This window comes from Raphanus sativus, chromosome 6 (genome assembly GCF_000801105.2).
Source record: "Raphanus sativus cultivar WK10039 chromosome 6, ASM80110v3, whole genome shotgun sequence".
NCBI classification, from domain to species: domain Eukaryota; kingdom Viridiplantae; phylum Streptophyta; class Magnoliopsida; order Brassicales; family Brassicaceae; genus Raphanus; species Raphanus sativus.
In genome coordinates this window covers 39,050,107-39,073,123 of record NC_079516.1, presented here as the reverse complement: position 1 = coordinate 39,073,123, position 23,017 = coordinate 39,050,107, and the positions used below count along the sequence as shown (strand labels likewise).

The following is a 23,017-nucleotide window of genomic DNA, read 5'->3' as shown; positions in this document are numbered from 1 at the left end:
AAGTAATTAAATTTTATTAATGTGTAAAACTAAAAGAAACTATAGGTTAAAAACAAGAGGTATTATTATTTTTTGTTCAGAAAAAACAAGAGGGAATATATACCATCAAAATATATAGTTTCATTCACTGATTCAAAAGTTGGAAAAAAAAATCAATTTTCTCATGTAAATCCACATCACTCTTTTTTGCTCCTCACATGTCCTCCCATACAATGATCGGTGTTATAGAGAGCTTTTGAGAACTGGTATTCTGACCCCGAAAAAGGAACAAAAATAAATAAAACAGGATCAAGTATAATTAAGAGACCATTATTTCTCTTGTTTTCTATTCTACTCTTGTCTGCAAAAACAGCAATTCATGCGGATTCCTAACAACCTCCAATTATGACTTCATAGCCTGGATCTGGCAAAGGAGCAACGGTGTATGCTTGGAGTTGGGGATTAGCTTATTATGTCAGTACATGACTGTAACATTTTCGTCTACACTAGTCTCAGCAATCACCTTGTCCACCTCAAGTCTCAGGCCATGGACTATCTCTTTCAAGTCTACAAGGCCACACCCGGGTACTCGTCCTATTTTCTTCTCCTTCACTACCTCTCTCACTCTATCAACATCCTCCCACCGGCCCGCAACACTGTAAACGTTCATCAGCAAATGGTAATACTTGTAGTTCAGGGGATCTTTTTCTATCAGGGACTTGGCAATGCTCTCCCCTAGGGCTGGGTTTCCTGTGAAACGTGTAGAGCTGAGCAAGTTAGCCCATTTTGTAGATTCTGGCGTCACATCTTCCTCTGGTAAGTTCTTTAGAATTTCCTCTGCTTCTTCAGGGAACCCGGCGCTGGAGTAAAGATTAGCCATGCACCATAGGTGTCCAAAGTTGGGTTTGATGTGGAACTCTTCAACCATCAGAGCATAGTAACTTTTTCCTTGTGAAAGAAGCCCGGATCTAGCACAACCGCAGAGAACACCAACAAAAGTTACTTCGTCGGGAATGAGCTCACCATTGATCATGGCTTCAAATAATTCAAACCCATCTTCAGGATTCCCGTGAAGACAATGTGCCAATATCATCACATTCCACGTAACTCTGTTCCTACGGGATACACCGTCGAATATCCTACGTGCTAACTCTACTTCCTTGCACTTTCCATACATGTCAACAAGAGCTGTATCAACAACCACGTTCGAATTCACCAAGCTTCTTATCAAAGAAGCATGAACCGACCTACCTTCCTTAAGCCTAGCTGACCTACCACAAGCTTTCAGTAACAAAACCAACGTACCCTCACTCCCTCGAAACCCTGATCCGACCATCTCACGGAACAAACTAATCGAAACTCCGGGGTTGTTAGCACCCAGATAAGCACCGATCATGATATTCCAAGAAACCATATTTCTCTCAGGCATTTCGTCGAACAGCTTGCGAGCAGAGCAAACATCACCCCCTCTCACCTCCCCAGCAATCAACGAGTTCCACGACACAACATCTCTCTTGGGCATTTCAACAAACACCTTCTTCGCAAGATCCAACGCACCACAACAAGCATACATATTCATCAACGAGTTCTGAACAGCCAAAACTCGATCGCACCCACGCTTAATCGACTGCCCGTGACACATTCTACCGGAATCAATCTTCCCGATACAACCCAACAAGGAGACGAAGGTGTAGGAGTCAGGAACAAACCCGCATCTGACCACATCGAAGTAAAAGCTCAACGCTTTATGAGGAGCAGAAGAGACCCAGTACGCCTTGAACACAGCATTCGCGTTGCAGAGCTTTCCGATGCTTCGGAATACCGAAACGGTGTAGCTGGTAGCGTCTCGGAAACGCGAGGAAGACTTCAGCAATCGGATGGCCCAAGAGGAATCCCAGAAGTTTCCGGAGGTGACGAGCCTGGCGTGGACTTGGAAGAGGTGCTCGACGGAGCTCGATTCGTCGAGGAGTTTGAAGCTTTTGAGAAGGCCGAGAACGGGGGAGGGGGAGTTGGTGTTAGATCTGTTGTTGGATGTGACGAATTGGCGAATAGAAGAAGCTTTTGCCATTCATCTCCAGCTTGGGTTCTTAGAGGAGTTGAGTGAGGGGTGGATTCGGGACTCGCCATTAACCAAGGATCATATCTGTGTTGGGACTGTCAACGGATTACAGATGCAAAAGGAGAAGGTAGGCGGCGATGGAAGGAGAAATCAATCGCTCAGTGTAGAAGAAAAAAACCTTAGAGAAATCAAATCCGCTGATAGAGAAAGAGGATACCAGTTTTCCTAACCAAGTCAGATCATGCCAAAGAGGAGTGTTGGATATCAAACAGTTTAGAGGGAACCAGGCACCAAACCGAAATAACCAAAATCAATACCAAATTAGACCGAAATTTATTAAAAATCTTAACTGTTTATGTTTTCTTATTATATCGTAACAGAACAAACAATCAAATAAATACTCAAATACTATATATAAAATATTTAAAATAACTAGTTTCAAAAAAAAAACATATTTAAAATAACTAAATATCTGAAATTATCATTTATAAACATATATATTTAAAATTATAAATTATACTATCTAAAACACAGTTACTTTTTTATCTAAATTATCTGAAACTGTTTAACTATCTGGTTAGATTATTCAAAAAACCCGAATAACCTTTTTTTATTTGAGTTATTACAAAATATTCATATATTTTTAATTTTGTTACCAGAATAGAGAACTAAATTAAACTGAAAACTGAAAACCGAAAACCGAAAAAAAACTATCCAAATCTAACCAGAAACAGAACACACGGAGAAAATAACATATTCAGGAGCATATTTATGAAACTTTTTTTGTTTGAAAAGAAGATAAAAGGGAACTTAAAAAAACGGTGTGATTGGGATAAGGCACCTCACGACCTAACTTTAGTTAAGATCGAGTTACAAATCACATTACAGACATACCATCTATTTTTAAACACAAAATTAAGATATCCTAAATCATCTCCTTATAATCTTTATCTAGATGTGTCTTTTGTTAGAAATCCAGATACACACACATGTTTATATAAACCTAATCGATTGTTTTAACTGGATTTTAGAATGTGGTTTGCATGCATAAGGAATAAAGAAAAGGGGATACGTAGAGAGAAAGGAGATTAAAGGATATATAACAAAAGAAGGTGAGAAGTAAGGGTCTTGGTGTTGGTGTGTGAACATAGAGAAAAGGTGTTTCTAACGTACATTTTAATCCATAAAAGAGGATAGGCATTGCACATCACGCAACAGTGACCAACCTCCTTGTTTTTGTTCTTCTCTCACGACACACATAAATTGATCACACGAAGGTGGAGAGAATCCAAAACGAAGATGGGTCTTGACAAGTGGCTGGCTTTGCTGTACCCAAGAGTAGTGCAGGGAGGAAGGAGAGAAAAGGAGTGTTGCAGTGTGTGTTTGATGAGAATGGAGGAAGAGGATGTGATCAAGTCCTTGCCTTGTTCCCATGAGTTTCATAGTCTCTGCGTTGACACGTGGTTCGATGTCAGCCGCAAGATTTGCTGTCCACTCTGCCGGTTTTCACCTGCTACCATCCTCCTCACCGATGAATTGTTCCTCTGGTTCTCTTCTTTTCATTTCTGATTGTATTCCTGCTTTTATGGGGATCAAACAAAACACCCTTTTCTCCTGTATTGTTGCTATAAACTCTCTTGTAGTACTAGTTTTTTTTTTTTTGCTTTCAAGAGGGGAATGTATAAGAATGTTTGATCCCCTTTCTGTAAAAAAAGATACCAAACAAAGCTTCGACCATGTTATTCTATTGCTTATGCAAACACGGTTCCTTTGCGATTCTCTCAGAAAACAAAAAAATAATCAAACCAATTGTAACACAGTCTAGATAGACAATTTGCCTCTTACCTCCTCTCACAATAGCCAAAAAAAACATATGATAAAGTAAGGGAAGCTAGTATTGGTTTCATGCTCTGGTGATTCCAGATATCAACTTCCTGTTGGTGTTATGTTCTGAATATCCCCTGCTCCAGCAGGATAAGGGCTGTATCCATGTGATCACATCACCATATATACTTGTGCGTTGTGTCAATCACATAATTGTCGCATTATAGATTCAACATGCAATAGAAAACACACAGAACAAGCATTATTTCCTCAGCTTCACAGGATTTAATGTGGTTCTTCTATAAGGAATAATAATTGGAAAAACAGGATGGTGGTTTTGAAATTAACCCATCAAGTATCAACTTGTGCACTGTTACCTACCTCGAACGGTACACAAAGTTAGATCCCAACAGGCAACATGTCTCTGCTTTATGTATCGAGTGTAAGTGGCAGTAAAAGTTAGTGGCCTCATCAACATTTTCTGCTTTATGGTACATTAGTGCTCAGCTTCTGCATCAACAGGGATGATACCATACTACTGAAAGATGAAGTAGCAGCAAATAAGGGATATGCTTGGTAAGCTAACATGTTGAAAAACAAGATCAAAAATCTGCTTAGGTGCTAGTCTAAACATCAAAGAGGCGTTGGTAGGTGGGAATCCACTCGGGCGTCCGCTGTAGGTGGGAATCCACTCCGGCGTCCATCTTTGAGCTGTTTGTTTGTGAAGCTGGCGTCCAATGTAGGTGGGAATCCACTCCGGCGTCCAACTTTGAGCTATCTATTTGTGAATCGGGTGTCCGATGTAGGTGGGAATCCACTCCGGCGTTCAGTTCTGAGCCATCAAAAGCTAATAAGGTCATGTTCCTTGATTGTGGAGAGTACTTCACTACCATGTCTCTTTTCTACGAATGGAGAAAACTTCTCGGATTCTTCTCCGAGCTTTAGTTTCAGTTTACTCACCGGTTTGTTACCTTGTGGAGCGGTCTATACGGAGCCTGAAGGTGCAATCGAGATCATTCCGATTTTTCTCGTTGGTAAGGACTGTCTCTCAACGTCACTTGTGACTATCTCTTGGCTGTCCGATTTTGTCGTGGAAGCTTTATCGACGCATTCAAACTTGGTGTTGAATTCGCTGTCAACTTCATATGAAGATTTATCATGCTTGTTTCTATTGACTTTTGTAGTTTGTGAATTGTTTTCAAGAGGATGTTTAATTCCCTCATGTAGTCCTTGAATTTGAAGTAATGGAAGTTTGTGTTTCAAAAAAAAAAAGAGGCGTTGGTAGAAGTTTAAATTGTAAAATGTAGTAACATGCAAAACAATGAACCTGCAGAGAAATCAAGTGAATACAATTATGGAAGGTAAATGATTTTGACTCTTATTTTTTCAATTTGCCAAAAAAAAGTATTTTAAAAGTCTACAAAGTACAAACTAGGACCAGTTTTGGGTAATCAGCACTTGATGTGGTTTGATTTGTTAACTTTTTTTGCTAAGGAAAGAACATGTTTTTGACAAATGCATCTATCATGATGTGCGTTTTAGTTTACAACATATTTGTAGCAAAATCAAAGAAAATATGAGATTTGACTGTTCGAGCTATATTGCATAGAATCTGATATGAGATGGAAGGTTTAATTAACTCGTATAAGGTCAAAACTCAAAAGCTTGAGTGGTTCGCATTTTATTCCAGACAACAAGGAGAGAGAGAGAGAGAGAGAGAGAGAGAGAGAGAGAGAGAGAGAGAGAGAGAGAGAGAGAGAGAGAGAGAGAGAGAGAGAGAGAGAGAGAGAGAGAGAGAGAGAGAGAGAGAGCTGACTTGACTCTATATACTAGTTTAAAATTTAAATAGTAGTAGTAAGCCACTATTTTGCTGCTTCCTCTCTGACATGGGAAGAGGGGTGGCGGACTTCTGAAATAAAGTCAACGCTTTCTTTTTGCCGAAATAGCGCCTCTACTCTTCTTATTTTGCACCTACAACTTCCTACTATTATAGTATTCTCTAATCAACAAAACAAATTTTCACCTAACTCCTGCTATTGTGGAAAGCATTATTACTATTATAGTATTCTCTAATCAACGAAACAAATTTTCACCTAACTCCTGCTATTGTGGAAAGCATTATAGATAACATTGTTGTTGACGTCTTCTTCTAAGTTTTACATGAAAAAAATGATCCCTTAACTCTTCTTTGATTTGCTAATTCTCACCCCTAAAACATGTTTGACAATGTATCTCCTTCCTGCATTTGCCCCAGCCACTTGACATGTCCAAAACATCAATATAACAAAAAAAAATACATTGCTGTAACAGGGAGACATGATAATATTACAATTCTCAAACCAATGAACATTGCTTCTGCTCATCAAACAAAGATTCTTATTAAATGAAACATTAAATGGTCAAACCAAACACAAAACCCAATGCCTTTTATATGAATCAGAAGAAGTAGGCCAAAAGAGATAGCAAAAGCAGGAGCTGAGATGCAAGAGGGATGACATTGGCTGCACCACTTGAGCCAGGACTTTCGGCGGAGTCACGAGGGTTAGTTGGGGGAGGCGTAGTAGTAAAAACCAAAGGAGGAGGAGGAGAACGAAGTAGTGGATTGGATTCTATGGATGGTGAAGGAGCTTCAGACTCTGGTTGTGGTGGTGAAGGATTTCCAAAATCTGCTGGTGGAGTAGATGTTAAGCTTTCATCCTCAAAACCTGACATCATCATCAACACTTCATTAGTTAGCAGTTCTTACTTCCTAGATATGTACACTCATTTTAGTCACTTACAATTAGACCGCTTCCAACCCAAAACCATCCTCTCCCGGTCGAATACAATACGGTATCCAGACATCAAATTCTCTGCATTCCACGCATACTCTCAGAATCAAAGCATATACATTTAAATTTGTATTATTATTATTTGAGACACTCACGTCCAATGATGTTAGGTCTAAGATCTTCGATCTTCAGAATACTCAAGCAGTACATCTTACCCCCTCCCTGTTCAAAACCAAATACAGACAATGTAAATAGATACGCTAATACAAGATCCAAAAAGTAAAAATAAAAAAATTAAACACCAATTGTCATGCCTCAGTCTGTATTGTGACAAAAGGATTCTTGATTCTCATTACTGATCCTCCTTCAAAAGTCATATCTATTGGTGGGAAAGTAATGTTTGTAGCGTTTGGACTGCATGTAAAATAGGGAAAAGCATCAGAATTTCAGACCATCGTATACAAAAAGTAAACTTAGCTAGTACTTCTCATGACCTCAAGTCGTAACAGAACTCAAACGGAAACTGAGGATCGGACGGTCGTCGAATGTCAAAGGCACGACTGTTAAACTACAAAACAAAAAGGGTAAATGAATGAATGCACTTAAAGTCATGTGGTGTAACAAACACAAGCTTGCAAGTTGCAAACGCACTTACAGCTTTGGTAAAAAGACCATATGCTGGCTCCTTTAAGTGTGTATATGACGAGCCAGTGTCGAACTGTGCAAACATGCTAAGACCAACAGGTGTTTTCCCCACTGATAGTCCCGTCACGTTCACACCATACGCCGTACTAGTTTTTCATTTTTTTTCGGATCAAGAATGTTGTGAAAAAGGGTAATCAATAAATAGGAGATAGTAGTAATATGTTATTGAGTTTGTACGTACCTCGGTTCAATAGATACGAAAGGAGTCTCGGACTGGTCTGTGTAGCCTTTGTCTCCGAAACTGATTCTTCCAACAACTCCAATGACACGTCCGAAACATATTGAGAAGGAGTTTGCGGCGAGTTTGGCTTTCGCAAGAAGGCTCGGAAGAGAATAGTCCTTCACACCAAGCCCGAGAACACCGTTCACGGCTTGACTGTTCTGGAACAGACCTGTCTGTCTCTGACCGCAACTGCATCACAAAAAAAACAATTTGAGTCAGTCAGTTCTTGGTTGCCTCATTAAAGAAGAAAACAGAGCAATTTACTTACCCAAGCGTGACGTTAGCTTCCACAGGCTTTAAATCCGCATCCTCTGTGATGAGATGAAACACATCTTGTAACAATGTCCCTGTGGAGGTTGTGGTGGTAGACTCAGAAACCTGATAAGGACAAACACTCGAAGGAGAAGAACACCGGCTGGATTCAAAACAACGATCGTCACTACAACTAATGCTTGAACTTGTAGAAGATGTATTGGGACTGTATAGATTCAGCGGTACACTCTGTGTCAAAGAAGAAACAAATAAGCCTGAAATCAAACACGTGTAAACTTCTTGTAGAAAGGGAAAAAGTAGTAGTACCGCAGGAAAGCCAGCATCTTTCAAGTCGCTGATGCAAGTAACACCACAATTGCAAGGCAACCAGAACAAATCGCTGCCTGTGTCTAAAGCCACCAGGAACCAAGTAGCCGGTGTTCCCACAGATACATTTGCGTAATGCAGTCTGCAAAAAAAAAAAAAAAAAACATATGAAGGCAATACATTCATACCATAAGTAATCAAGAGAAGTTACTACTTACGATCCCAAGAAATTGACGAAAACCGTGAGGTTTCCTTCAGCGGAAGTGAGAGGGGAGTGTTCGTTGTTGGAGGCAAGACCTCGGCCTCTGGTCAAGCGATCACGTTGAGCCAAGACCTTGAAGTACTCCAAACTTCCTTCTTCAGGGACAAGATTGTCAAACCCAAGATTCTGCTTGACAGCGTCAGAGAACATGTGGTGAACTTCGAAGCTGAACTTTCCAGTAGCCTCGCATCTCTCCAGTCCCCATGACAACAACACTAACGCAGACAATACCACAAACGCATGGCTTGCTAAAGCCATGTTTTTTTAAAAAACTTCCTGATCTTTTTACTTTTGCCTATTTCGGATAATGTGATACGGCGGGATGAATCATGTATTTGTAAGGACGTTGAGGGATTGATAAGGTCAAAAGGTTGACTCTTTCGTATTGTTCCAGACAAGCAGAGATAAAAAAAAAGAAGCTGATTTGGTTGTTGGAGGTAATAATACTTGTTTAATCCAAGTAGTAGTAAGCCACTATCTTCTTACTGTTTCGTCTTTTCTTCCCTGAAGCTGAATGTTGACGAGAGCAGAGTCTATGTGTGGCTGAGGGTGGCCAACTCATGAAAATTAGGCGCGCTTAGATAACGACTCAACGGTTTCGTTTTGCGGAAAAGGCCCCTTTACTCTTCTTATTTTCAGTTACGTCCTCCTATTATATTATACTTCATAGTATTATACAATAACTTCTGATTTCTCTAGATATTTTTATTAAATTTTAATGAATATTTTATATTATCATATATAATCTTTTTTATATGATACATGTTACAATTAATCAATCAAGTTGTTACAATTTATACATCAAAATGTTACAATTTATTATTTTGACAAAATAGTGACTTATAATCTACAAGAAACTCTTTACATAAATCTAAAGTTTCTCATATGGTTTTATCATAACTAAAATTTTATGTTATATGTCACTAATCGAAGCTATTTTTAGAATGCATTATAAATAAACAACATTGTAGTTGACCTTTCTAGACAAGATAATCCCACTCACGTTGCCATTAGGGTATCGTTAGTATATACCTGCTTAAAAAAGGATTTTGTGGTGGATTATTACAAATTTTATCATCATACTAAATTTGAATTATACAATAAACTAAGCAAAGTGGGTCCTGAAGACACTAAAATCAAACATTAGCTTCACATATAAAAATGATCTGGTCTCCAAACCATTCAAAATATATATTAGATTATTTGATTTCCAAATCATTATCTTTTAAGTCTTACAAATTTTATAAATCGTAATTGTTTCAAGTTTAACATAACTAAAATAAGCTCACCAGCAGACAAAAAGATTATGCATTATGAGTCGCAGTTAGACTAGTTCGAACATTGTTCTTAAATTCAATAGATTTGTTTAACTTTGTTTTGTTGAACTTTAAAACTAAACCAGTATTATACTTCTGAATATTTTACAATTTGGGCGAGGAATGGATACTAACATGCTCCCAAATACAAATGTGACCGTTTGACAAAAATATAGTTTATTTTCAAAATATCCCACTTGGACGAAACTTGAAAGTGAACAATGTGCGGGGGAGGGGGAGGGGGAGAGAGAAGAGAATTAAAGAACACCGTGGGTGGAATTGAAAAATAAGTTGCACTCTGATGGTATAAACCGAAAATAATATTACCAATTGCACAGTAGTATATGTAATTCATATTCACAAACATACAAAAGAAAAGAAGCAAATGATGAGGAGTGAAGAAGTAGCTAGAGGGTTCAAACGCGTAGAAGGGTTTCTGAATCTTGGAGATGGCATTGGTGGCAGCGATGGCGGGTTTGCTGAAGCGGTAGGTCCCGTGAAACCATTTTTATCGTTACCTGAAAAGTTTCAAGAAGAAAATTAGTTAAGAGCTAACAGTTTTTATTTCTTCGAGAAGAAGTTAGGACAGTACACTCAGATTCTTTCCATCCTAGGATCATTCTCTCACGATCGTGGACGATTCTGTAGTTGGTCATGAAGTTTTCTAACAGAGATAAACAAATTTTATATTTGGTTAGAGATAAGTAAAAATGCACACGAAGATAATGTTGGTTGAAAAGAAGAAAAGTAACGTACGTCCGATGATATTGAAACCGGCAGTAACTTCCTTTAAGACGGCCAAGCAATAGACTTCTCCACCCTGCAAACACAATGGAGATTCAGATATTTATGAAAATATTATCATGAGAGATGTGTATAGGTACATCAGAGGAGGTGTCGAAGATAAGTATTCCCGTCTTAGTTATGCATAGCATTTCAAAATTGATAAGTGCTATGTATAATTCGTTTATAAAAAGAGTTTGCAGAATAAAAATCAGACTAACTAAACATAGCATTTGCATTTTCACAAAAGCTATCTAAAACTAAGGCGTGCATCAACCATAGCAGAAAAGTAAAGAACATTATCCTCTTTTGTTATCAATACCCTTATTTCTTGTATGTATTATCATGAGAGATGTGAATACGTACATCGGAGGTGTCGAAGACAAGTAAAGGGCTGAAAACATTATACGTAGCTCCTCCTTGCATCTTAAAGCTAATTGAAGGAAGCTTCTCTTCATCAGTACTGCGAACAGAAACAACACACATGCATCAATATTCCTTAAAATAGATACATCACTACGTGTTCTTATTAAGTCATAACGCACGCTGATGTAATAATGTAGCAGAACTCAAAGGGACTCTTCACTCTTGCCGGAAGTCGCCTGTCTGCTACTTGAAGATGGTACTGCACAACACAACGCAAATCAGTATCTACACATACAATTATTAAGCTCTGGTAAAATAAGGTCTTGATTGTTTCAAACAAAATTTATACATTTTACTCTTGCATTTTACATGTAGAAATAAATTGTTTTAAGAAAATCATTTTCTAAAACCAGCACATAGTTAATGTTCATTTGAAAGTACACTAAACGCAAACATAAACTAAAATGCAAAGAAACAATGTAGGCAAAGAGAAGGCAATATAGTTAGGTAGGTAGGTAGGTACGTTTGTGGTAACAGCAGTGTAGTAAGGCTCGATCAGCCATGTAACCGCTGTCCCAGAGTCAAATATCGCGTTGAATTCTGTTTCGACCGTCACAGTTCCTACCTTGAATTCGGTGATGGTCACATCGTATAAGGGCCTAGTGTCCAGACATGTTAATATACGTTACATATCAGATTACTTATTGAATAACAAAATTGAAGAAAAAGGTGTAAGGGTAGAGTTTTACGGAGAAAGAGTGCCACTCAATGGAGTCTCAAGCTGGTCTGAGCTGCCTTTGTCTCCGAAACTGATTGTTCCTTTCCCTTTCAGACCAAAACACATTGAGAAAGAGTTTGAGGCCACACCAGCTTTGGCCAACATGGTTGGAACCGCTATGTTTGCTATTGCAAGTCCCATTATTCCATTTACAGCCGATTCTTCGAACAACCCTACTTGGGAGTCACTACATCTGCAGCCACCATTTGAGTACTTTGTGTATTAATTGATGTTAATTATCGCACCTCTAAAATAACAGGGGAAAGTAGTATATATATAAAGAATGTTAGTCAAATTTTGAAAGCGCTACTTGGATTGGAGAATTAGTAATACATATTGTCATACGTAATCAATGTTCAAAAATTATCAGTAATTAGTTTTGTAGAATAGCAGTGCCTTGGCAGGAGCCTAAACGCTGCATATACGTATTTTAGAAAAATCTTTTGGTTATAACTGATTTGCCGCCTAGATGGACGCTTTGTAATATATTTTCAAAGTAGAAAGGGATTACAAACCCGAATGTGATCCTAGCATCTCTGGCTTCTCCTTCTTCTGTCCTCATGTGGATCACATCATCCACTAACACACCTGAGCTTCTGCTTCCAGGCGAGAGATATCGAATTTGGTAAGGGCAATCGCTGAGAGGAGAAACACATCTGTTTCTTAATGCACAAAGTGTGCTATTGCACGGAACCTTTGAGCTTGATGTTGATATAGTTGGGTCATAGACGTTGAGCTTTATCCTCTAAGTATATAAAAATATGTGTGACTAATTAAGCGTTGATCGAACATTAATGTTATAATTAATAACATTCCAAGATACATTGTTTGCTACCTCGCCTTGGTCGGTCTCCATGCTCCGTATGCAACTGGAATTACAATTACAAGGTAACCAGAATAAATCACTTCCCGTGTCTAAAGCCACCAAGAACCATTGAGCCGGTGTCCCTACCGTCACATTCGCATAATGCAAACTGATCAATAACAAAAAAAAAAAAAACACAATCAAAGGTCGACATAAAGTACTAAAGTGAAAGAAATAACGCAGATGAATTATCATACAAACTGATTTCTTGTGTGGAGTTGCCTTGAGAGAAAGAAACAGTCGTCTGGTTGTTGTTGGAGGTTAGCCGGCGACCTCGGTCACGGTGAACCAAGGTCTCGTAGTACTCAAGAGTGCCCATTTCAGGCAAGCCATGGCCGCCAAGAACGGTCTTGACCTGGTCCGAGAATCTATGGTGAATTTCAAAGGAGAATGATCCTGAAACTGAAGCATATCCCAAACTCATAACGCAGAATCCAAACTGCAATATCCATCTCAACTTCCAACTACTCCAAACCATTCTTCTATCTTTATCTTACTCTGTGAATTCTAACTTCTGTTTATATTAAGAAACAATTATGTTGCTTCTTGCAACTTGAGTTTCTTTTACTACATTTTTATTCTTTTGTGAAGGTATGTGAGGGAAAAGATCAACGTTTTGCTTGGTGCTTGGTATTAGTCAACGAGTTCTTAAAATCATTGATGAAGGAATATGTTGCCAACGAAAATTCTTATATTTCATTCAATTATATAACATCAGCTCTCGTGTTTAATTATTCTCGAAAACATATACAATGAAATCATAATGAAATCATACTCTTTTTGATTATGACCTTAATAAACAAAATGAAATCACAAGTATGTCAAAAAAACAAGAAAAGAAATCACAAGAATATATATAGGTGGATATGTGAAAAGAGACGTGGAGGGGTGTTTGTTGGTTCCATGAGTTAGGTGCAGCCGAACACGCATTTGGCAAAATGGCAACGATGAAAGGTCAAAACATATAAGGGAAAGAAAGGGGTGATTTTCTAAGGAAATTAAGATAAGAGGACAGGGATGCAAATATCGAAAAAGTATAGGACGTAGAAACCGTTGACTTGGGACAAGTTCATGCCACGTGTCGCATATGACTTTCAGGCGCAAATCACTTACTTTCTTTGTAGAGTTTTCTTTGTATCGTCTAAAATATTTTTATTAGAGCATCATTACTGGTTGTCCCAAAATTTGAGTCCTTAAATATTTTATTATTACTTTGTACTTAAGAAATTTTGGTAAGGACAATCATAAAAATAGAGTTTATTGGTAGGATTTTATAAGTTTCTTATTAGTCACTCACGTACGTACCCTGGTCTGCAAACCTTCTCATTCTCGCTTCCTTCATGTTTCCAAACCGAGAGTCCAGCCTCTGAGGTCATTGCTTCTGTCCTCCTCCATATGCGCTTGCTTCTGCTCTATCTTTTCCCTTTGCTGCATTGTATTTGCATATCAAGATCAACAAAGAAATCTTCAAATCTTTTTGTTACGGAAATGCAAATAAGTTATACATGCTTATATAGGTATTCATATTGGATCAGTTTCCAAGCGCATTTGGGTCTGTTCGTTAAAGATCAGATGTAAAATACACTCTATTCAAGTTCACGCTTACTGACCAAAACCAATCCCATGGAGGTGATCCAATGCAAGGTAACAGATCAATAAATACGAATGATTTTACCTTTGCCATAAATCCTCTTTGTGGAGATCTATACTGAGCTGGTGGGGTAATAAACCTGCAGACAAGATAAAGGGTTGAATAAGTGGAAAAGGTTTATTAAGACTGTTCGAAAGATGATCCGTTTTGCAACAAACAACGATGAGGATATGTTACAATAGATCACCGTTGTAGCTTTGCACAGAGACACCACGTTCCACAAGCTTCTCCTTCACGGTATGGTCACGAACCAACGAAACAGGATCTACAACAAGGAAAGGGTAACTTCATATCAACCTCAGGTGACTAAAGACGACTTTAGTAGCACCGGTTGCACGAACACAGTCCAAGATAGCTGAAATGGTGTTATGGGTTTTGATCAAAGTGAGGTGAGATTCAAGAGCCTTCAAGGACTGGCTCAAGTGAGCAAGTGATTGTTTCATTGTCGACATGCTTATTATGACCAGAGAGATATCAAGACACAAACTCAGCTAAACTCCACCACTCTCTGTCTAAATAATACCAAACCATAAATCAAAAATCTTTAAAATTCTTTACCTCAAAAACAGAGAAAGCAAGATACTTTCAATTCAAAGATCAATTATCTACTAGATGAAAGCATATTCAAGAAGTACATGTTTGAATAAAATCAAAATTTTGAAACTTTTTTTACCAGGACTTAATCAGAGTTGAGGGCAGAGATCTTTGAGCAGCTTTGGATCTTGAGGAGAAAGAAGAACTTGGAGTTGTGAAGGATGATTATTGATGATCGACCTCTGCTCTGTCACCCACCAGTTTCTTTCTGACCCATCATCGCTGGCCGTCTCTGACGAAGCTCAATCACGCAAACCTGCAATCGGCGGAGAAGCAGAGAAGAAGGGAGAAGACGACTTCGCCTCTTCCTTAAAACGCGACACGTACCTCTTAGGACGACCCAACAAGGTTCTTAATTAAGGTCCGTCCCACTAATTTCTTTTCTTTTTCCATTTATTTTTAAGCCCAAAACCCATTAGGACCCAACCAAGGACCAGCGATACTTATGGTCTTAGTCCCTTCTTATAAAAAAACAACTAAGATATAAACCATTAAAAGGGACATTTTTATCTTCTGATAACTAGAAATTAGTCAATTACCTACACTACATTCTAACGAACAACTCTATTTGCATCATGCTAATTTTTATATAGAACTACTTCCATAAAACTACAATTGCATCATTTGAAAATTAAAACACATGATCGGAAAAGGCTCCCACAATTACGCACTTTTAATCCTGTTTTGTATTTCGTTAACGAAAATAGAAACCACTCGTTAATTTGGATCCAGTTTTAAAATTTGGTAGCCTGAATCACAATGATAAAACTCTTTTTGTTCATAATCATAATCCTAAACTCTTTGTTTTTCGTTTCAGCTGGAAAATATTTAACCTCTAATCTACATAACCATGACCGCAGTCACTCGTTTATATATCTTCTAACTGTATTTTAGGAAGATAAGCTGCCATACAAGTAAAATAGACTTATAAACAAGTTTAACAAAATTGATAGAAAGTAGAATTCTGAAACATAAGTACAGACGAACAAGTCCTAATGCACAAGTAATTAAGTACCCATAGAATCAAATGAAACACAAGTCTTACATAAAACAATAGAAATGTCTCAAATAAAAAAGCATAACAAACTGGAAAGAGTGAATGTTCTATGCTATATAAAAAATCCAAACCCTGAATATCCCTATTTAAGTTTTCTGTATATGTCTCTGCGTACGTGAGTGGTGTTCTGCGGCCTCAGTGTGGACTTTTGGTGATCAATATATCAATCCAAATAAATTCCTACGAAGAAAAAACTACAAACTTCTTGAGTAACGGATGCATATTTGTATAAAAACCGTCTAGTTGATGTTCTTTACGCCGAGATGGATCGATATGGCAATTAATGTGGACGTAAGTATTTTTTTTTCTTCTTTTTTGTTATGTACGGCTATATATGCATGTGAGGATCAAGCCTTAGTGCTTGAGAAACTGGGGAGAAGGTCAAGGCAGTGAATGAAATGACGGTCGTGCACAAGAGGATTCCCGGTTCTCCTAGGTGGAGAACCTGCGTACCACATTGACTCTACTGTTCCACCTTCTGTCGGCTGAACCTACCACAATAAAATATAATGACTTATTAGCTCTCAAGAAGCATGCATGCATGCAAATTTGGAGATACCCCTTCAGTTTTCATATAGGTATGGCCATGACATTTTCGGCTTCAATTGGTGACTGTGTAAATAATGAAATACATGAAAAAAAAGTTGAACAAAATTTCATTTACTGAATTGAATTGGAAAAAAAATTGAACAAAGAGGAATTATTGTTTTCCACTTGTTCCTCATCAAAATTAGATGATGAAATATAGTGGACCCCATGTGTTAACAATTTGACAAAATATTCAACCTAATTGGTAACAATTTGAAAGAACAACCAATTCATCACTTTTTTTTTCCTAAAGTGGTGTCACCAATTGAAGCCTTCATGTTTTATGTTCCGACAAAAAAAATCAGTGAGTTTGACAAAGATAAAAAAAATCAGACTTTGAACTATTTCATATGTTTCTTTTTGATACTCACATGTACTACTAATTTTGAAATATGAATTACATATGCGATGAAGAAAGCAAGTATGACCTTATCGATTATGCTGATAATGCAACTTCTTACCTCTGAACTTTGTTGGCTGATTGAGAGTTGAGACACAAACATGCATATAGGAGCCATCATAATGAAGTTTCAAGAAATGTAAAAAAAAAGGGAGAATTATATAGAGCCTTTGTTTCAATAACAATTTTGACGTTAATACTTACCTGTATATGAGAAAAAAAAATCACAAAGTTCTTATGAAATGGAGATACAGGACTCCAAACGTTAACTAAAAATATATACAAATTAACAAAATAGACCAGATAATGTTACCAGTTGGGAGAGTGTAGGGAACATGTGAGAGGTTTGAGGAAATCAGGAAGAGAATGACAAACACGACGAGGCTTCGGGCAAAGTGGTTGATTCGTTGACGTCGTTGTCTCTGAGTGATGTTGCATCTTTTCTCCTTTTATATATAAAGCCGAAGAACAGCTAGTAATTATGTAAATTTATCCTTTGTTAAACTGGTGTCTGGAAAGTAATTAATTAGTGTATGTACACGAAACAGAAAAAAATTATAATGCCATTCGTTGATTTTGTAGTGATGAGTGAAGCAAAGTTTGGTTATTCTTAGACAAAACACTAAAAAGAAAACGTGACCAATTTACACGTGTGAAGTTTCTGTGATTCCTCAATGTCTTGGCAAAGAGTGAAAGTAGGGTTGATGTTCTTGACTACTCACCCCACATTTATTTGCTTTTACACTTATGTAAATCTACAGTAGGGCCTCTTGTTCACACCTCTCAAAGCCCATTTTCTTGCTGGCTATTTCTAGAGAAAAGGCCCACTGATGTTTTTTTTATTATTTTATCATTAAAATATGATATGTGGGAGAGGAGAGAAGAGAGGAAAGTGAAGGCACATGGGAGAAGTGAAGAGGAAAGGGGGAAAAGAAGTGAAGCTGGTCGGTCAGGAGGTGCAGGTGGAGATGGAGGTGGAAGTTGATGTGCACACCACCACACGTATAACCTTATTGAGACAGCTAACTTTAAATGATATCACTATATCACGTGTCTCTCTTTCAATCACTCACAGATATTCCACCTTTTTTTCTCTCTCTTTTTTCTAAAAAAAAATGTAGACTATCAAAATCTTATTCGACCAACACACACCACACTTCTCTTTCCATCTTCTCATATATAATTGCAAACACTTTTCACAACTTCACGTAGCTTCTCCTCTCTTAAAATAAACCTACAGATCGTTTGGGACATGATAAGGACTAAATCTATAAAGTGATAAGTTAGTGTCATAAATTGAAAGTATTAGAAAGATATAGGACCGTTTAGCAAAACAAAAAAAGGGACAGGAAAAGTCAATTAGAGGAACAAGAGAGGAGAGTTAGGTTTTTTAATAGAAAAAATCTGATCCAGTAACAGGGATTGGATTGTCTGGTTAGAAGCAGTGGAGCCCCTTTCCTTCTCTTTCGCCTTTCCTCTCAGAGAGAGAGTCTCAGACACCACCAAGCAAAGCCCTTCTTCTTCCTCCTGGATCCAACTCAGATCCATCTCTCTCTCTCTTACCATACTTCGATCCTTTCAGATCTCAATCGCTTCTTCTCTTTTCTTGTAAAGCTTCATCAGGTGTCTTTCTGATCTTCTCTCTCTTTACTACAAAACCCTTGTCTTAAGATCAATATTGCTTTGAATCTCGATTCTGGAGTTCCTGTTGATGAGCGTCATCTTTCGTATCTGTTGACTTCTCCCTGTTACATCTGCTTGGTACCCACTTTCTCCAGTTTGATAAAGTTTGAATCTTTTTTTATTTTTTGTAGTTGGATTGACCCAAGTTTCTATTTTGGGAAATTCTGAGAAACCCATTTCTATTTTTGAACTGTAGATCCATAAAGCTTAATCCTTTCCACTTGTTTGTAGTATTAACTTTGACGGATGTGGAGGAAGAGAAAGAGGGTTTCCCTGATGGCATGAGGGGGATATTGTTAGCAACTTTGATGAAACTTTTGAGCGCTTGTCTGTGGCCTTCATCAGCGGGCAGGTCCGTTGATTCAACTGGAAAACACGATGGACTCCTCTGGTACAAAGACTCTGGTCAGCACCTACTCGGTGACTTCTCTATGGCCGTTGTTCAGGCCAACAATCTCCTCGAGGATCAGAGCCAAGTTGAGTCTGGCCCTTTGAGTACCCTTGACTCTGGTTCTGGTCCTTATGGTACTTTTATCGGAATCTATGACGGTCATGGCGGGCCTGAGACCTCCCGCTTTGTCAATGACCATCTCTTTCAGCATTTAAAGAGTGAGTTCATTTGAATTGCATACATATTTGTATTGAAACTAAAATAATAATCTTTAATTGAAATACAACTGCAGGGTTTGCAGCAGAGCAGGGGTGTATGTCTATGGATGTGATTAGAAAGGCGTATGAAGCTACTGAAGAAGGGTTTCTTGGGGTTGTGACGAAGCAGTGGCCGGTTAAGCCACTGATTGCAGCGGTTGGGTCTTGCTGCCTTGTGGGTGTTATATGCGGAGGGATGCTCTACATAGCTAACGTTGGGGATTCACGTGCGGTCCTCGGAAGGGCTATGAAGGCGACTGGTGAGGCTATTGCGCTTCAGCTCTCTGCTGAACATAATGTGAGCATCGAGTCTGTTAGGCAGGAGATGCACTCCTTGCACCCGGATGACTCGCATATCGTCGTGTTGAAGCACAATGTGTGGCGCGTTAAGGGCCTTATTCAGGTAACATGGTTTGGTTGTCTTAGTAATGTCTTACACTAAGATAGATATGTCTGTTTCTTGGCCATGTCAAGATGTAAGCCCTGAAGATGGGAGTTTTGAATATGTTTGTTTCTTTGCAGGTGTCTAGATCCATAGGAGACATGTATCTGAAGAAGGCGGAGTTCAACAGGGAACCGTTGTACACCAAGTATAGACTCAGAGAGCCGATCAAAAGACCAATCTTGAGTGGGGAACCGTCGATAACAGAGCATGAGCTCCAACCACAAGACCAGTTTCTTATATTTGCTTCTGATGGACTATGGGAACAGCTTAGCAACCAAGAAGCTGTTGACATCGTTCAGAACCACCCACGAAACGTGCGTTAAGACTCTTTTCTTCATCTTCTTCTTTCAAAACCAAGTATTGATTATGATCATTTGCTGTGTGAATGAAAAGCAGGGGATAGCACGTAGACTGGTGAAGATGGCAATGCAAGCGGCAGCGAAGAAGAGAGAAATGAGATACTCTGATCTGATGAAGATAGAGAGAGGCGTGAGGAGGCATTTCCACGATGACATCACTGTGGTAGTTATCTACCTTGATACCAGTGTAGTGAGCTCTGCCAAAGGACCTTCTCTTTCTATCCGAGGCCGCGGTATGACTTTCCCCAAGAAACTCTAAAGCTACTCCCTCCCACGCTTTAGGTTTCCCATCTTTTGTAGTTATTTACAAAAATATTTATATATCTATCTATCACTCTTTGTTGGTATAAAAGAATGTATAATTTTAACGTGAAAGCCACACACACGTTTGGAACCGAACCCATTCCGGTAATTATTGATTTTTATTTGTTCAACAAGACTTGTGTGTAATGATGTAATTGTTGTTGATGGATGAATGAATGTAGTAAGCCTTTCCGCCTCCTCTATGTTTTGTATTGCATAAAACTCTTTTCACAAAAGAGTCTTTGATAATGATTTACATTCTAAATACGTGAATGAATCCAAGAATCAGCTCAAGTGACAGAGCATTCATCAAGATACATTTGTCCTCGTTTCAGGTCCTTTCATTCATTACGTGTTGGCGTGTTGCACATTTTTGTCAGTTTACTCTAAAAGCAAGTATTTAAACTCACTTATCTTTTTAATTGCTTCTGATTAGCTTTCTCACATCCAATCCAGTGAAATGGAACAAAAGGAAAGCTTGCCTTGTTGATCTGTACTTGTTTGGTGCTAAGTGGGAGCTTTTGAAATAGTTGACTTTGCCGTCTTTTATTGTTTTTTTCTTTTTGGTTTTTGTTAAAATAAAGAAATCTACTCAACACTACTGTAGATCATATTCTGCAGCCATGTAGAGAGAAAGCTTGAACTCAACCTGAGTAATTATAAGTTTCAATTTACATATTGTTTTCCCATTTACTGGTGGTTATAATTTTTTTTTTTTTGTAGTTAGCAAAAAAAAAATCATATAAATTTACTTTAGTTAAACTTAATTTTTAAATGAGAGAATCTTGGTTTATTTTCTTTCCTCATTTTTGGGTTCCTAGTCTAGTTTACGCAATCGGAGATAAATTATGTTGAGAATGATTTTATAGCCAGTTTTATTTCAGAATTTAAAAGGATAATTTTTCCTGCTATTTTTAACTAATTTTTCCTGCTATATGTTGACAAAAAGCAACCTAATAATATACACCTGAAATCAACTCCTTGATTGGTTGTCCACTTCGAAGGTAAATGTTTATAAAAGAAACTTTGAATCCTAGAAGAACGCTTGAGAGAAATTAACTCATGATTGAATGACTTAGTGTTATTTTAATGAGCATTGATATTAAGCTACTCAACGGTAGCAAACCCAAAAAGCTGAACTATAACATCAAAATAATGTGGTGAGCAAGAGCAGGTAAATTTTGATATACTATATTTTGCAAGTCTTTAAGAAAATATAATTAGGTAGAGAAAGATAGTGTGTGTTTCTGCATAAATTTATGGCAATGGTGGACCGAAGACGTTAAATGTAGTAGAGTTAGAGAGAAACGTAAATACGGGTGTTCAATAGTTCTTGCATTCCCCACCCATCTTAACAACAGACAAAGAAAAGCTCTGGCGTTACAATGTGCATTAAAAACTCGAATCTCTTCAACAGAAAAGAGAGAGAGAGAGAGAGAGGTCATTAGGGTTCATAACTCACTTGAGGTTGTAAAAAGCAGAAAGGCACAGAGAGAGGAAGAGAGGGAGTATAGTAGTTGAAAAAAAGAGCAGTAAGAACATTAATGGTTGCAGGCAGCCAGTGTCCCATCTTTTCTGCGAGATTCCCTCATAATTTATTACATAGCATCTTCAGTGTTCTTTTAACTTCTTCCTCAAATCTTCCTACGTTACACATTTTTTTTTTAAAAAATAATAGTAACTGATATGAAACTCAACGAGGAAAGACAGAGGAGGAGGCAAAGTAGTATTGGTTCACATTGTATAGCCAATTTAGTTTGTAACGATGGATACATATAATTGAACTTGAAATAGAGAGAGAGAGAGAGAGAGAGAGAGAGAGAGAGAGAGAGAGAGAGAGAGAGAGAGAGAGAAGAGAGAGAGAGAGAGAGAGAGAAGAGAGAGAGAGAGAGAGAGAGAGAGAGAGAGAGAGAGAGAGAGAGAGAGAGAGAGAGAGAGAGGGAGAGAAGAGAGGAGAGGGAGTAAAGAGGTTGAGCCAGCCTTTTGTGCATTGGTAGTAGATGTGGTTTTAATGCTCCATACCTTCCATTTCCTTCTCTCTTTAACCCTAATTTAATACCTTTCCTTTATAACTCTCCCCCACAGACATTCTCACCTTCTCCTCATCACACTTCCCCTCACACGTCTATCTTCTTTTATTTTCACAAGACATATGTCTTCCTTTGAATCTGCACCAGTTAGCACTAGAGAGTCCTCTTTGATATTGGCCTGGTTCATTCAGATCTTCCCGACCAAACCACGCAACAACTCTCTTAGATATCTGATTGAGCCGCGTCAATATCTCAGTGCTCTCTCGTCTCTCTTTCTCTCTCTGTTTCTTGTAGATCTACTTATAGCTATATATTGACTTTTTATGCTTATGTATGTGTTGAAAATGGAGACTGGTAGATTCTTTGTTGATGGCAAAACTCTTTTTAGGTAACTGATCTTGCTTAGAATGTCTAGAGTTTTTTTTTAAACAAGTCACTCACCAGACACTAATGGTGTGTCTCAATGGAAGCCTAACCCTTTCTTGTCATCCAAGGTGCCCCCACAAAACCCTTCATCAGCTTCTTTTATCTCTTCTACTGCTTTGCTTCATTATTATCTATGGATTCCTTTTGGAATGTATAGTTTATTGTCTACTACTTTTCATTAAAACAAAATTAAGACAGAAATTTCAGCTTGACTGATCTTGTTTATCAGTACAAACTAAAGAGTGTTAGGGTTAATTAGTTAAATATACAAAATCACAATAATTTGAAAGGACAATGATATGTTATGTAGATGTCACAATCAC

At 38.0% G+C, this 23,017-nt stretch overlaps 5 protein-coding genes across 10 annotated transcripts; 2 read left to right on the top strand and 3 right to left on the bottom strand.

Annotated features, from left to right (window-relative positions):
• Positions 1–42: 42 nt before the first annotated feature.
• On the bottom strand, positions 43–2,246 carry LOC108806109 (pentatricopeptide repeat-containing protein At3g51320). The gene has a single exon (XM_018578140.2). The coding sequence runs from the start codon at positions 2,045–2,047 to the stop codon at positions 455–457; it is 1,593 nt and encodes a 530-aa protein (XP_018433642.1). The 5' UTR covers positions 2,048–2,246; the 3' UTR covers positions 43–454.
• An 858-nt stretch (positions 2,247–3,104) lies between these two features.
• Positions 3,105–3,796, top strand: LOC108810286 (putative RING-H2 finger protein ATL69). The gene has a single exon (XM_018582406.2). The coding sequence runs from the start codon at positions 3,338–3,340 to the stop codon at positions 3,605–3,607; it is 270 nt and encodes an 89-aa protein (XP_018437908.1). The 5' UTR covers positions 3,105–3,337; the 3' UTR covers positions 3,608–3,796.
• Positions 3,797–6,166: 2,370 nt separating this feature from the next.
• Positions 6,167–8,924, bottom strand: LOC108809488 (aspartyl protease family protein 1). Its single transcript, XM_018581623.2, has 10 exons — positions 8,359–8,924; positions 8,141–8,282; positions 7,830–8,062; positions 7,520–7,750; positions 7,289–7,424; positions 7,128–7,201; positions 6,948–7,047; positions 6,789–6,855; positions 6,643–6,714; positions 6,167–6,567 (listed from the first exon to the last, which is right to left on the bottom strand). Exons 1-10 carry the CDS (start codon positions 8,658–8,660, stop codon positions 6,299–6,301), a joined length of 1,626 nt encoding a protein of 541 aa, XP_018437125.1. The 5' UTR covers positions 8,661–8,924; the 3' UTR covers positions 6,167–6,298.
• A 1,081-nt stretch (positions 8,925–10,005) lies between these two features.
• Positions 10,006–15,146, bottom strand: LOC108806348 (aspartyl protease family protein 1). Of its 4 annotated transcripts, XM_018578440.2 has the most exons (14): positions 14,835–15,134; positions 14,349–14,426; positions 14,186–14,240; positions 13,816–13,938; positions 12,708–12,912; positions 12,481–12,619; positions 12,161–12,390; positions 11,617–11,838; positions 11,391–11,526; positions 11,047–11,126; positions 10,868–10,964; positions 10,475–10,538; positions 10,311–10,382; positions 10,006–10,236 (listed from the first exon to the last, which is right to left on the bottom strand). In XM_018578440.2, exons 4-14 carry the CDS (start codon positions 13,850–13,852, stop codon positions 10,076–10,078), a joined length of 1,443 nt encoding a protein of 480 aa, XP_018433942.1. In that variant the 5' UTR covers positions 13,853–13,938; positions 14,186–14,240; positions 14,349–14,426; positions 14,835–15,134; the 3' UTR covers positions 10,006–10,075. The 4 variants fall into 4 exon arrangements, with proteins under 4 accessions (XP_018433942.1, XP_018433941.1, XP_056843156.1 ...); XM_018578439.2 differs by having other exon boundaries at positions 12,708–13,938; positions 14,339–14,426; positions 14,835–15,146; XM_056987176.1 differs by having other exon boundaries at positions 11,493–11,526; positions 12,708–13,938; positions 14,835–15,143.
• A 2,938-nt stretch (positions 15,147–18,084) lies between these two features.
• Positions 18,085–20,436, top strand: LOC108812970 (probable protein phosphatase 2C 46). 3 transcript variants are annotated; one of them, XM_018585379.2, is made up of 5 exons: positions 18,085–18,423; positions 18,715–19,092; positions 19,167–19,534; positions 19,654–19,890; positions 19,973–20,436. In XM_018585379.2, the coding sequence occupies exons 2-5, from the start codon at positions 18,765–18,767 to the stop codon at positions 20,192–20,194; spliced, it is 1,155 nt and encodes a 384-aa protein (XP_018440881.1). In that variant the 5' UTR covers positions 18,085–18,423; positions 18,715–18,764; the 3' UTR covers positions 20,195–20,436. The 3 variants fall into 3 exon arrangements, with proteins under 3 accessions (XP_018440881.1, XP_018440880.1, XP_018440879.1); XM_018585378.2 differs by having other exon boundaries at positions 18,085–18,561; positions 18,680–19,092; XM_018585377.2 differs by having other exon boundaries at positions 18,086–18,561.
• Positions 20,437–23,017: the final 2,581 nt, after the last annotated feature.

What these genes read in the sequence shown, in the direction of transcription:
- LOC108806109 (XM_018578140.2), bottom strand. Translation starts at nt 2,047, where the DNA reads ATGGCAAAAGCTTCTTCTATTCGCCAATTCGTCACATCCAACAACAGA.
- LOC108806348 (XM_018578439.2), bottom strand. Translation starts at nt 12,988, where the DNA reads ATGGTTTGGAGTAGTTGGAAGTTGAGATGGATATTGCAGTTTGGATTC. An exon ending in ACACTGCTGTTACCACAAAC is followed by an intron (nt 11,127 to 11,390) that starts GTACCTACCTAC and finishes TGTGTTGTGCAG; the next exon opens with TACCATCTTCAAGTAGCAGA. An exon ending in AGGATGGAAAGAATCTGAGT is followed by an intron (nt 10,237 to 10,310) that starts GTACTGTCCTAA and finishes GAAACTTTTCAG; the next exon opens with GTAACGATAAAAATGGTTTC.
- LOC108809488 (XM_018581623.2), bottom strand. Translation starts at nt 8,660, where the DNA reads ATGGCTTTAGCAAGCCATGCGTTTGTGGTATTGTCTGCGTTAGTGTTG. An exon ending in GAAGCTAACGTCACGCTTGG is followed by an intron (nt 7,751 to 7,829) that starts GTAAGTAAATTG and finishes TTTGTGATGCAG; the next exon opens with TTGCGGTCAGAGACAGACAG. An exon ending in TAGACCTAACATCATTGGAC is followed by an intron (nt 6,715 to 6,788) that starts GTGAGTGTCTCA and finishes CGTGGAATGCAG; the next exon opens with AGAATTTGATGTCTGGATAC.
- LOC108810286 (XM_018582406.2), top strand. Translation starts at nt 3,338, where the DNA reads ATGGGTCTTGACAAGTGGCTGGCTTTGCTGTACCCAAGAGTAGTGCAG.
- LOC108812970 (XM_018585379.2), top strand. Translation starts at nt 18,765, where the DNA reads ATGAGGGGGATATTGTTAGCAACTTTGATGAAACTTTTGAGCGCTTGT. An exon ending in GCGTTAAGGGCCTTATTCAG is followed by an intron (nt 19,535 to 19,653) that starts GTAACATGGTTT and finishes GTTTCTTTGCAG; the next exon opens with GTGTCTAGATCCATAGGAGA. An exon ending in TTCAGAACCACCCACGAAAC is followed by an intron (nt 19,891 to 19,972) that starts GTGCGTTAAGAC and finishes AATGAAAAGCAG; the next exon opens with GGGATAGCACGTAGACTGGT.